Source organism: Egretta garzetta, unplaced genomic scaffold (genome assembly GCF_000687185.1).
Source record: "Egretta garzetta isolate BGI_Z169 unplaced genomic scaffold, ASM68718v1 scaffold166, whole genome shotgun sequence".
Lineage (NCBI taxonomy): Eukaryota > Metazoa > Chordata > Aves > Pelecaniformes > Ardeidae > Egretta > Egretta garzetta.
The window spans coordinates 500,753-514,687 of NW_009260133.1; the positions used below are offsets into that span (position 1 = coordinate 500,753).

The 13,935-nt window shown below is 40.6% G+C and overlaps 1 protein-coding gene across 1 annotated transcript in view; it reads right to left on the reverse strand.

The window, feature by feature from the left end:
• The window catches only part of HHAT (hedgehog acyltransferase), a 163,250-nt gene that overhangs the window by 72,266 nt on the left and 77,049 nt on the right, over positions 1-13,935 (reverse strand). Inside the window, exon 9 of the mRNA XM_009641564.2 lies at positions 10,791-10,992. Coding sequence (XP_009639859.1) covers positions 10,791-10,992 — 202 coding nt within the window. The remainder of the gene's footprint in view (positions 1-10,790; positions 10,993-13,935) is intronic.

Here is a 13,935-nt window from a genome sequence, read left to right on the forward strand (position 1 = left end):
ACCTCTCTCTGCACATTGTTGGGTCCAGCAAAACTGGCTACCATCAGATCTCTCTCAACTGGGCCTTATCAGTCAAGTTACAAAAAATAAATGATAAAATCATGTAGTGGGGTGCCTTGAAAAGTAAATCTGTGTATGCGTTGGAGAGGGGCTGAAGAAGGCAGGCGTGAAGAGGATTTCACAGTCCAAACGTTCCCATTCTGAAATCCATTTCCAGCTACACATGCATGTCACATTTAGCCTCTAAGTGAAAACCAAGCCAGAAATAGGAAGCTTGTAAAATGCTTGTTTCTTTGAGAAAGACAGCTTATGAAGGACAACACACACCAGAATAGATCATTCAGGTTAGAATTAAGAGTCAAGCTAAAGGACACGGTGGAATTTTGAAGTCAGAGAGGATGTGAGAGAAAATACTCATTTCATTTGCTTTGCAAGGTAATTACACCACCGTGAGTGCAAAACAAGCAAACATGGCAGGAGAAGCGGCTTCAGACAGCAGATCATCATTTGAAAGAACTTCTCTTTAAGGTGAGTTAGAGCTAATCAACAATAAATTTGCATTTTCACTGATTTACAGGACTGTGTACAACGATATTACTGAATGGCAGGGAGAGATGAACTTGAGGGTCCAGAAGCGGTTTTCCTAAATGCATTTACATCTCCTAGCTAGCCAACAACAGAGAAAATACTTTGGGGAATACTGACCAGAACAAGTCATCCAACCCTCCCAATGTGGAAGTTGAGGAGACATCCAAGAGCAAATTCTGTACAGCAGTCAAAACTAGGCAGTCCTATACAAAACACCACTCTGAAGTCTTCTTTTACGGAAATATATTCCCCGGTATTTTACCAGGGACCCAATCCTACATCTTCCTACAGCAACCATTCTTAAACTTTTTCTAGCAACAGCGGTGGCACCATGGTGATTTGGCATGACCCAAACACTCGTTATTGAGAAGGCTGCTGAATCCATTTGCAGTAGCTTGTTCTGGGAGCAGGTCACACACATCACACTGGTTTAGGGAGGGCTCAGGAACTGGGGTGCATGTTGTCCACCACGCTGCAAACCCAGCCTGATGACAGGGTGACACATGGCAAGAAGCCTCCCCTGGCAGACATTAGCTGGTAACTTCTTGGCAAGTGCTCAGAAGATGGAAAACATCTACGCATGCTGCATTTGCAACGCATCTCATTTATATAGCTGCTCTGGGACAGATTAAAGAAAACCTCTACATAAAGTCAGTGACGTTATCAAGCTTGCTTATACTAAAAATACTTTAATGAGTCCCATGTAAGAGAATTAAATTTGCTGCAATTTAAACAAGCAGCCATCTTCATGGAATAAAACAGAGACCCACAACATTTATTTCTTTTTGAACTACCCTTCCAGAGACTTGATAATCCAAGCACATGGCAAAATAAGAGCGCATGGTAATAGGAGCAGCAGTTGAACATTTCTTCTGGGACATACGCACCATGGAGTAAGACTGTCAGATACTATGGCCAGAGTGACATGAAACACATGCTTGATGCTACTAACTGCAACACTACAGATCACATTATTCTATTTTCCTCTGCCTTTGATTTTTAAAGGGTCAAGATAATCTAGCACAGTTTTGGAAGAGCTGTCTTTTTTAAACAGATAATATTTAATTACTATCTGTTCTACGGATTTCATCCTCTCACACTTAAACCTATCAGCCAACTTATCCATAATAATTTTAAAATAAGATATACAAACTGCACTGTATGTTGTGTTGAAGAAATCAAGCAAATTAACTACCATGAATATGACACCTAATCCTGCACTGTCTTTCATTGCCTCTCCTACTGTATGAGATGGGAGTAAGTGTGCTTCCTATGGTTATTAAAGCTCCATCCTTTCAATTGCCTGAAGGTTTTTACTAGGGAAGCAATGCTTAACAGCTAATGTAATGTTGACTCATCTCTATGTCACAAAACCTAAATTAAATCTTCTTTGCAATGGTCTGTTATATGGGGTTTCCAAGGATTCAGGGGAGGAGGGGATTGATGGGTAAAATGTTTGTGGGTAAAGTTGCTGCAGTACAGGAGAGGCGCAGGTGGTGCCATTATGTATCAGGAAAATGCTTGGGAAAAAAGCTCAAATCGCTTGCTGGGATTCCTTTTACCGGTGCAATTTAAAAATCTGAACTTCTGTTTTCACCCCCCCCATTGCATCACAACCGAAGAGTAAGGCCCGAATTTGTTTACTTCTCTACAGAAGCAATAGAGACCACCCAGTCAAACTTAAAAGTGCTTCTAAGTGCAATGGAGACCACCCAGTCAATCTTAAAAGAGCTTTCTTTTAGAAAATGTTCTCAGATAAATGACAGTCCAACTCTTCAATGTCTATCCCTGAACCCCATTACCACAAGAGTGAACACCTCAGTGCATCCCTTGAATCTGGGTCATCCGCAATGCAGCCATTTGCCAAAAATAACGGGACAGCATAAAAACAAGAGCACGGGCGAAAAGCTGAAAGAGAGCGAGGAGCAGATGGGACGGTGGGAAGGGAAGTGACACATCCTGACTAACAGTTACTGGCTATTTTATCTATCTGCAGCTAGGCGCACTGAAGATGGAGGGCAGGGTGTGACTGAGCAGCTGGGGGAGCAGATGGGACGGAGGAAAGGCTGAAAATTGTGACAAAGCTCTGTCAAACAGAATGTCAATTTATTTAATTTTTAAAGTGAGCAATAGAAACAAAGATGGGTTGGGTCCAAGCAGTGGGGCGACTTCTAAAAATGTTTGTTAATACACATTGTCAATGGGTAATAGTGACAGAAGTGTGTTTGGGAGGCTGCAGAAACGAAGGGAGGGACTACATGTGCTCATTAATGTTGGTAGAAGTTAGGCTCAAAGAGCAGCAGGAGCAAGGGAAAGGCAGCTGATGAGAGGCTGACATGTCAAGGTAATACCAACTCCTGCACTCTGAAGCTGAGGGACAGAGGTTGAAGAGGGTAAGAGTAGAGACTGTACCACAGAACAGAAAAGCAATAAAAATAAAGAATTCTGGTTGAATACGCATGCAAAATATCCATTTCCAAAAGAAACTGTGGAATCCCCAGAGCTATAACAGTAATAAGACAGGAACAGGCCTGCAAGCAGAAAGTGAACAAGATGTGCTACCAGATCTTACCCATCAACAACTGCCACACCAAAATGGAAGAATAAATTTAATTTCCCATCAACATATGCTGTACCCTTCAGTAATCGTGGCAATCATTCCTGTTTGCACCGTTCTTCATCTAGCTCTAACCCAGAACCAGTCCCTTTTACTTTCCTTTATTTTTCTGGCATTTTATTTTGCTTGCAGTTGTTTCCTCCCTTCTCCCCAAGCTGAACTGTCGCCTGAGGTCATCTCCTGTTTCTTTTCAAGGTATATACTTTCCTTCCAAAGCAAAGGTAAAAATTAGCTCCTGGAAGGTTCACACATGAATGCGGGAACCAACAACATTTTTCCAAGAGACAGGATGGATGCAAATGACCTGTAATTCCCTACATCACTCCTATAAAAAGAGGACCTCACAATTAAAATCAAGCAGCTGTCAGTTAAGATCTATTTTCACAAATAGAACTTGTTTCTGAATTTAGGAATAAATGCTATATATAGTATTTGAGAAGATACTCATCTTCTCTATTGATGTCTTACTAAATATTCACTCAACAAAACGCTGTCTTGCACTAGCACCAGTTCATTTTTAGATTTTCCAAAAGATCTACATTTATAGCCTCTCTCAGCAAACAGCCAACCCCCCCTTCTGTTTGAAGAAAGCCTCCTACCAGCTCGTATGCGTGCACTACACTTACAGATGCATGTGTGACAGTTTGACATACACAGAAGTAAATTTCTGTACTTGCTCCCACACTTGCTCTTCACCTTCAAAGAACCTGCCCAAACATTTTTTTTTTTTTTTAAAAGTGGTAGCTTGTGAAAAGTGCAAAATGAACAGCATTGAAATGCACCATCCTCCTTCCTGTTTTATGTTTAAAGCAGGGAATTTAACCAAGTAATTTCAGTGTACATACTCCTATAAATGTGTCTCAGCTCTCACCATGGAGGTCAGGTAGAGAGCACCATGTGCTCTCCCCTGTGTTCAAGTCCCTGACATCCTTATTTTTGTTCTTCTGGTTCCCATTCTGTCCATTCTGGTTCTCTCAGTTCCCTCATCCACATTTTAATGCTTTTATCTTTTGAATTGTATTCAAATTGGGAAAAGGTCTAACTTCACCAATCATTAGTGCATTTTGGTCCTGCCCTTATAGCCCTTCCACGCTGCCACTGTGAAACTGTTAACAAATAAATAATACACAGTAATAACCCCCATGGGGACATCTGATAAACACTTTCAGCAAACACAGACCTCACTTTCCGTGTGGCAATTTTCTGTAGCTCAAGGCACAACAGAAAGACAGGAGTGTGACCACTCCTTGGTACTTTAGCTTCTATTTCCGTAACTGCTGACTTCTATTGTCTGGACTAATTTTTGAGGTGAACAATAGCGGGATGCTGTATTCACGTTACAGTAACAAGCGCGTGACCAGCATCACTCGGCCTTGTTTTCACCCCATAGCATGATTTACTTGCTCCTCAAACTGCATTATGGCCTGAGCACCAGAAAACTACCTGATGTCTCCAAAACAGAAAAGGAAATACATAATGCTGGTTAGGTGGGAGAAACAATTTCTTGTTATGACAACTGAGCAGCTACGCAAGGGGCTTCCCAGCTGACATTGCAGTCTGAAGCAGAGGAGCAATCACCTGGTTAAAGACAGACAGAAAATCACAAGCGTTTCTCCACTGCTGGCATCAAAAATAATATTTCTTGCACAGATTTGACAAAAAAAAAATAAAAAGGATGCTTGTACTCAAGAGGTAGGAAATGATAATGTTATCTCTGAAGTCTTACTGCAGCTGCTTTTGTAATTCACCATAAAAAAGCATGTATCATATCACATATGCCTGTGCCTCACACAAAACAACACCTACTAGATTTTCAGTCTTTGTTACGGAGTCTGAGGCAAGAAGTTCCCTCAGTAAAGAAAACCAGAGTCGGGGTGCAAGTGTGTGTCTCTGTCTGTGCATTTTTAGCAGGGCTCTCAAAATGTTTTGGGATCCACTTCTGTGAAGACAGATGAACCCTTACAAGTAGAGGGTGGAGAAGAGAGAAAAAAATAAAATCAAGCAAAAGCAGAAACACGGCAAGAATTACGTGACTCAGAATTATTGTTGGCAAAGCTAAAGTCAGTGGAAAAAACCTAGGAAGCATCAGCCAGCCCATTTTCACCTTTGATGGTCATTCAGCAGCTCAGTGCAAACAAGCACCTCGATAAGTCAGCTTGCTGCTTCTAGGTACCATACACAAAGACCAGTTGTCACAAGCCTGCCCTGGTTAACGTTCACATCTAGGGAAAGGAGTTTTCATTGATCTTGAGTCAGAGTACTTCTACTTTGGATAGTAGAGAATTCTGTTCAGAGCAATGATATCACTGAACTCAAGGTTGGGGTGGGAGGTGGGGAGCAAGCCCCACCCACTGACCTGGGGTTTCACATTATGGGCGATACCTCTATCTCAAAACCCAGCTCTGCACTGGGGAGTAAGGGTCTGATGAAGAGACTTTGTTCAACTACCCCACCTTACGTTCTTACAGATTCTCAGAGAGTGAAGTGACTAACCCAAAAGAAGTCTACAGCAAGCACATAAAAAGGCTATGAAGAAAGCATCACTGGCAATGCTTGCCACTTAACTGAATCACCATGTTGCAATAAAAATATACATGAATTACACAAAACAATTAGTAAAATAGAAAAGGCCAGACAGGCTCGATGTTAGTAAACAAGTGATATAAACACTCATTCCACTAAATGAAGCAAAATAAAGATCAAAGTCTAGTGTGTGCTGAAGAACAGCTGAGAAGGGTCTTCATTTATTACAGAGATCTTATTAAAGATCTAATCTTGCCAGGTGGTCAGCAAACATGCTTCCCTTGAACGAGTTCCTAATGTTTGCTCAGGTCTTGCCCCAGTCACCTGCAGAAGGAAGCTTTACAGTTATCTCACGTCAGTTTAAAGCGAGTTATACTTGCAAAAAGAAATTCTGCCATTAAAGGAGAGATACAAATTTGCTCAATGTGTATAGGACACAGTAGTGAAATTCACAGGAGTCTTTATCATGCCTAGGCTGAATTTGGGCCCTAACATAGGGCTGAGCAATTACAGCAGCAGAACCCAATTGGTTTCTTTGTCCTGATTTTAAATACAGAGGCTCAGCCTACTACCCCGCACTGCTTATGTATGTTCGCAAAGGGGGAGGTTCCAAGTAGTCGAGCTCCTCCTCTTCCACTTCCTTCCCTTGGCTTTTGTCTCTTGCGTTGTAGTGCTTTGAGTGCATTTCCGATTCCTCTCCACGGGACAAATCATCTAGCAATAAAATAACAAGAGGAAGTAAAGCTTTCTGCTGGGGTAAAGAGCAAGGTGAGCTCAGCAAAGACTCCAGCAGGAAGGCGTGTAAAGGAGGAAGTGGTGAGACTGCAAGGAAGGGAGGGAAGGGAAATTAGACCTTTCCCCCTTCAACAGCAGTGAGCTGTTAGGTCAGCTTAATTCCCTGTAGAACCACAGCCCAGAGGTCAGGCTCACCAGTCAGTACCTCTCGTGCTCCACACCAGCTGTCTGCAGGATGACTGCATAATGCATAACTTATTATGAATAACTGTGGAAATTTTAACGCACCTAGCAGAGGAAACTGGGCAAACAAAATTAAACAGAGATAAAATGGACCAAACCCCTTCACCACACCCAACTTTCTGAAAGACATCTACAATTCTATTCTCTGCAAGCTGAGGATGCCCATTGTCATTGACCACATCTCTGGTACCCAAATCAATGGCAATATTTTAGCTATAGAGATAAGTGTATGGAGTTCACTCTTCTGAGGGGGGGGCGGGGGGGGAAATCTAACACACTAACCAAAAACATGGACACCATAGAAAATATTTCCCCTTTTGCAAAGGAGGGGTTGAGAGGGCAAATCCAGTGTACTGAAGCAGACTTAATGAGTGCACCTCATTAAAGCCATAAATGAAAGTGTAGAAATCAAAGTATTTTATACTTTAAAAAACCAAAACGCTTACAAGGAGAGTACAAATTACTTTAAAATAAGCCATGCTTAAAATTAGTTGGTTTTTCAAATTGCATTGTTTATGGTGTATTTAGTTTCTTACTAAATAAAACCAGAAATAAGATCTTAAACTAGAAATTCATCATAGCGTGATTTTTAAAAGAGATCTTTATGTCTCAATTTAAAAAATTCTTATTAGACCGAACGACATGTTTTCACTTTATGAAATAACTAAGAAGAAAAATGTTGTTGTTTCAATTGAGATTAAAACACTAATTTTAACAATCTGCCAGCTTCACCCCCATTGCTACATCTTCTTTTGGATGATTTCCAAATACTTATTTTTAAAAAAACCATTGATTTAAAGATGTTGTCAGCTATTCTAAGGTTTAAATAATTCTAAAACTATTTTTATACCAAAATCTAATTTCTTGTATAGACTTACATCTTGTTTTCCTTAAGGAAAAAGTAGAAGGAAGAAAATTTAAATCACTGGAAGAATAATAGCCACTAGCATTTTCTTTCAGAAATCTGACATGTTATTTATTAAAAGTCAATACAAATTCTGTCATTGATTTTGAACCAGTTACTATTGGATTCTCTCTTCATTTGTCAGAAATTAATATAGAATCAGTGAAACAAAGCACTACTTTGCTCAGTGTGGGTCTAAATATCTCCTGAAAAAGAAAAAAAACACGAAACCAAAAAAAAAAAAAAACCCTGATAAAAACACAATGAAACTTCTCCATTTTAATACAAGGTTCCCAGATATGCCCTAGCTTAGGATGCATAGCATTTATTGTTGTTTTATAGACAATGTTTTAATGAAAAGACAATATTACTTAATTCATCTCTAATCTGCTGATATCTAGTAAGTAATCTCCAGGGGGAAAAAAAAATGTAAATAACTTCTCACAACACAACTCACTGAAACATGGAAGTTCAGAGCAGTGTAAACCAAAAAGTACGTTAGAAGGAGCATCAGCAACTCCAGAGCTGAAAGCAGGGAGCCAGGCACTAGTTTGCAACCAGTACAAATGAGAAGTTTCAGATCCAATTTTTTGCGCCAGAAAATTTACTGTTTTCAGTCAACATTTGTTTATATGCTGATGTTACTTCTCACAAATAATGCCCATGCTTCTTTGTTCATTCTAGTTCAATATGCCTGAGATGACATTTAAAACTTGTCAGACTGCTACAAAAGTGTTACCCATATTGCGCTAGGTTTCAAGTGCTGAGATTTCAACTACTATAAAATCTCCATAAATACAGGGTCCAATTCTTTCTATATATATTCTTAGTCAGCACAAGGATTCGGTGAAGGATGAGACTCTAATGTGCTTTATTTAGATTTCTAAATCTTTCTTTTGTAAGACAATTGAGACAATATAGCGGGGAAAAAGGGAAGAATTCTTGTTATTCTTTGTGATTAATTAAATTTTAAAAACAGAGCAGAATTAAAATTCAATTTATTCTTCAAGACTTTTGTTACATTTTACTAAACACTTTCTGCTCATCTGAATTATGTAACTCAACTTTAACAATATATGAGGAGGTTTGGTAAACGGTATGGGTTAAAAAAAGCATAAACCTGTGCTTTGTATTTTTTCAGCAGCTCATCTGCTATTCTAAGGACAAAAATAAACTTTCCTTTTCAAAAACAGCCTTCAAGAGCCAACACAGCCACTAAGTGAAGCACAAGAACGCAAAGGATTTCAGCTTGTCAACGGATGAAATTTAAGTGAAAAACCCATGCCCCAGAACAGGGTTCTCAACGCAGCAGCGACTAGGCTTGCACCACACCTCACGCTGAGACAGGATTGTGGGAACGCTTCCAAAAGCCAGATTACAAGGGAAAAAAGGAAGTTTATACAGGGCATTAGGGAATTTGCAGTTCATTTTAAATGTAAGCGATACTTCTTAGAGAATGTCACATCACTCCACTCCTTGGATAAGGAACGGTCAAAGTCCAACTACTCATCTGCTCTCCAGTCTCAGCGTTCAAGAAGAAAATAGGAGTTTATTAGAAGAGTGAGGAGGAGTTTGCAAAGACTGGAGCCCATGTTGTTGCAAAGAAACCTTCAAGGCTCAAGGCACAAGGCAAAACGTGACTCAGCCATAACCAAATGCAGCAAGATCTGCTTAATGCCCTAATTCAGGTGCCAAAACTATTCATGTAAAAAATGTTGGCTTCAGAAATATTTCAGGGAAAAGATGTGAAAGTGTCTTCTAAGGAAGGTCTACAGCCATGTTTCCAAACAGAAATGGAAAACAAGGGAGACATGGAAGACATTGGGTAGGCCTTTAAAAACGCTGGATGAAAGCAAAAGGGGAGAAAAAGGGTAAAATGCACTTGGTTCATTGTTAGGGAGTTAATTTATACAAAAGATTGGCCAGCATCAGTTAACTATAATTAGAACTACATGTTAGAAATCAATTCAACACATATAACCCCACCTTCCTAATGCCAGGTCCTCACCATTTCTATGGTATTTAAGCACTTAATTCCTTAAGAGTTCTTTTAAAATTTCTAACACAGTGGCATCAAATGCAAAATGCCCCTACACTTATATTTCCTCATACAGCTGGTTGCCTAAAGAACTATGTTGTCTCCCAGTCCAGAGACAAATGTATGCAGCCGGTCAGATGGTGAAGCTCAGTTTCACCCTAGAGGGATGATTAATGGATCTGATAAACTCATTCTCTAGGAAGGAAAAAAGCTGTCACTGACTTCGCAGTGATGGACAGCTGGATGATATAAGGTAGCACTGGCTGTTATTGGCTACTAAATTACTTAGCTGTATCAGTTGCCACACATGGGATGCCACAACAGTGAAAACTGAGATGGGTGGGATGGAGAACAAGCATAATTACTTGAGCATCAGGACTTCATCAGGCTGCAGGGTGAGTCACCACCACCACATTGTACAGGAATACAAATCCTGTGCACTTATTGCTACTAAGGAAGCAAGACAGTGGAAGTATTTATTCTTACAAACAGTTATTGGAAGATTTGGGATTTAACAGTGAGCTAACCTGCAGACTTAAATGACCATCAAATTTAAAATAGTGCTTTTTGCATATGATTGCATGTCAAAGACAAGTCTGTCCTTTGGAAATGACAGCATGAAGGTCAGAAGTATAAGTAAAGTGAAAATATCAGAGGACTTCAAAGCAAAATAGTATTTTCTTTACTTGGCTTTTTAGCGGCATAAGATTTCCCAGCATAAGCCTGTTCCCAGATGCAAGCAGCTGCTACACTCACATTTGTCCAGGAAACACATGGTTAGAAATATACACTCCTAATTTTGGTGAAGATGAATATTTTAAGGCCATCCTGAGTGAAATCGGAATACAAACGTTAAAACTGGCTTCTGTTCAGCCACATACAACGTGACAAGCCATTGCTTGCTCTAGGACTGCAGAGGAAGCTTTTAAGACCATGCATATTTCAGTGTTTGCTTTGCTGACACTTTGCAAAATTCTAGTTATACGCCTTCCCTCAAATACTGGAGGGTGAGCAAGGGAGTGATAACTCTTTTATCTGTTATCGAAGACTTTTAGTCTAGATTAAACCAAACTAGTAACCAGGAGCTTCAGATGAACATGGAGCCAGGAAACAAGAACATGAAATGAAGAGATTCAACTTACAATTAAATCTTGAACAAGCGAAATCGAAAGTATCCTCTTGACGCCATTTTCCACAATTACTCCAAGCCAATTAAGCGCGCCCCAGTACCACAGATAACTCTGTCCTCCGTGCCAATAGCTTACAAAGGCAAAAGTGAGGGCTGTGGAAAAGAGCGTTCCCAGCAGACTGGACTGAGATCCTCCCATTGGAACATAAATGTACCTGTAGGTGAAACAACAGATAAGCAACAGTATTAGAGATTTCACAGAAATATCAGAAAAACATCCACTACAGAACAAATGTGTTACTTTGTGGCATAAAAAAGAGAATTTGAATAATTACCTGACATTCTCTATTTACAGAGCTTGCCCTAGTTTCTGCAAAGCTGTAGACCACTTCATGAAATACGTGCGTATACCATTTGGCAAAAAGACCGTTTTGTGGTCATGGGAACTCTGCATTAGGCAACTGTATAGCATAAACTATATGCTCAAAATTGCAAAAGAGTAGTTGTAAGTCAACTTATGTGCATAGAAATTACATGTAATCTTCATGTGAAGTTAAATTATAAGACTCTTAATAAAAAATTTAAAACATTATATGAAGTCATATACAGTCATAACCCATAGAACATTTTCCATTTGTCTGAAATGTAGACACATGCAAAAATATTTTATTTCTAAAAGCTTGTAATCACCTTCTAAGTCACTCATTAAAAACCATATGAACTGAAAATATTTCCTATCTGGTTCTCATATAATACTCTCAGGATCATGTCTGCTTAATGACCTTCAGAGGACATGTACCAAAAAAACCCCAAAACCAATATGAAGCACCCTGCATGCTATTGTATTCTGTATTTAAACTGAGTCCAAGAGTCAGAACCTTAGTCTTCAATCAAAGCTTATAAGTGTCCAGAAAGCAGCACTCGTTCAGTAAAAATACCAGAAACAACGGCATTCTGAAAGCTGGTGCTGTTTTCTGTGTCGCTTCACTTCCTTCCTGCCTAGAGAGCAACATCCACTCCTGGCATTTTCCAAGTAAGGCATGGCCACTGGCCAGCCTTTATCTGAAAAAGTCACGTATTTCTGTCAACACTTTGAAGAAGCTCATCAGGCAACGGAGTCACCATCCAGCTCATGGGTACCGGCGAGGAGATGCAGTATATGAGAACTGCCGGTGACAGTTCTCCTCAGCTGTCATTCCTTCGGCATGACACGCTGTACTCATATTGGAGGCTATTCCTACTTGCTAAGACAATTAAAAGAAAATTTTTGCAGTGAGATTTTTATCTCTGGTTATCGGTTTTTACATTCAGAGATAAATACTGGCTTAAAAATTTAAAAGGGAAATTAACATAGTGCTTTATTCCTAATCTTAGGAAGTAAGAAAATACAGTAATGGGGTGAAATAAAGTTATGAGAGTAATTAAAAGGTAAACAGAAAAGTCATTAAAAAACAACTGTCAAATGCTCCAAATTTTCTCTAAGCATGACATCAATACACCTTTTTACTTCAACCTACTACAGGGAACATCTGATCACATTTATAGTGATTTTCAGTGTGCTTTTTAATTTCTATTTATTTTCATATGCTTAGTTAAGATCAACGGGTTTTATTTATGTTGTGTTTTTCTTGTCTCTCCCCTTCCTATGTTTTTCTCGGGTCTAGTCTTTTCTCATCACATACACAAAGAAACAGTGTGGCACTAACAGACGCTTGGAATTGCCATCAATTAGTCGCAGAGCAGCGAGGTATGGTTTAGCACTCTGTAACCATGGGGGTCTCCTGCAGGGCTCTGGCATGGAGGGTGAAGAGAGCTGAGCCACAGGCCCCGCTGCTTCAGACAAATTCCTTCTACGCAAAGGGCTACAGAAATGAAAGACCACAGCAGCTCATCTCCTCTTCGGACATACTTTCTCAATACCTTCCCTCTCCCTTTCTAAATCCCGATTGTTCTACTTTTTAGGCAGGGCCGTTGGTCATTACCAGTTCCCCTGGCAGGCTGGCTGGAGGAGGGCTGGCAGCCCTGCTCTGCAGTCGAGAAACCACAACCCCAAGAGGAGCATCTCCATGCCCCCGAGGTCCTGCAAGCATGGCAGCACCTTCCTCCGCAGGGCTGATAGAATCATAGAATCGTTTAGGTTGGAAAAGACCTTCAAGATCATCAAGTCCAACCATTAACCTAACACCACCATCCCACCACTAAACCATGTCCCTAAGCACCTCGTCTGCCCGTGTTTTAAATACCTCCAGGAATGGGGCCTCGACCACTTCCCTGGGCAGCCCATTCCAATGCTTGACAACTCTTTTGGTGAAAAAATTTTTCCTAATGTCCAATCTAAACATCCTCTGGCACAACTTGAAGCCATTTCCCCTCGTCCTATCGCCCGTTACCTGGGAGAAGAGACCAACACCCACCTCACTACACCCTCATTTCAGGTGGTTGTAGAGGGCGATAAGGTCTCCTCTCAGCTTCACCTAGAGAAGCCCGAAACAGGACATTGCCGGCCCTGCCGCTTTTAAATGCCTGCGGCATTTAAAATTAACCACAGACACCATTCAAGAGACACATCCCTGTGACTGAGATCTTACTCTAAAGCCCTAAGGAAACCCTTCTGCTGACTTCATAGGATCCTGGGTTAAATCCACGGCAGAAAATGCAGCTTTTATTGCAGAAGTAGCTCTGGGTTTCTGTACAGTCCCTTTCCCTGCACTGAGACAGAGCTGTTGTGTAGGCACCAGTCATCTTGCCAGCACGGGCAGCCTCTGCTGGCACCGGCATTGCCAGGAATGGCCCAGAAGCCCCAGTTTGTTCATTTGCAGTCACAGCTCAGTTTAGGTTGGCCCAAATGGCTTTCAGATTACCGTGTGGAGAGAAATAGGCTATTCTCTGATTTTTAGCGTTTAACAACAGCAGCTAGATAATTGAGCAGCAGTAATTCTGATGAACGTTGGTCAGTGAAGGTCAGTGAAGTTTTAGTTCCTAGTGAGGCCCATGGCAGTCGTGCAACTGAAAACTCATGTACACTACCTCTGAAGGACAGAAGCCAAAAGGAGTCATGTAATCTTTACTAACGCTTCGACCTTCCCCTCCAGTACTGCGGAGAGACTGCCTCCATGTCCGGGGAAGAAATGCAAAGCAGAAAGCAACACCTCTCTCTT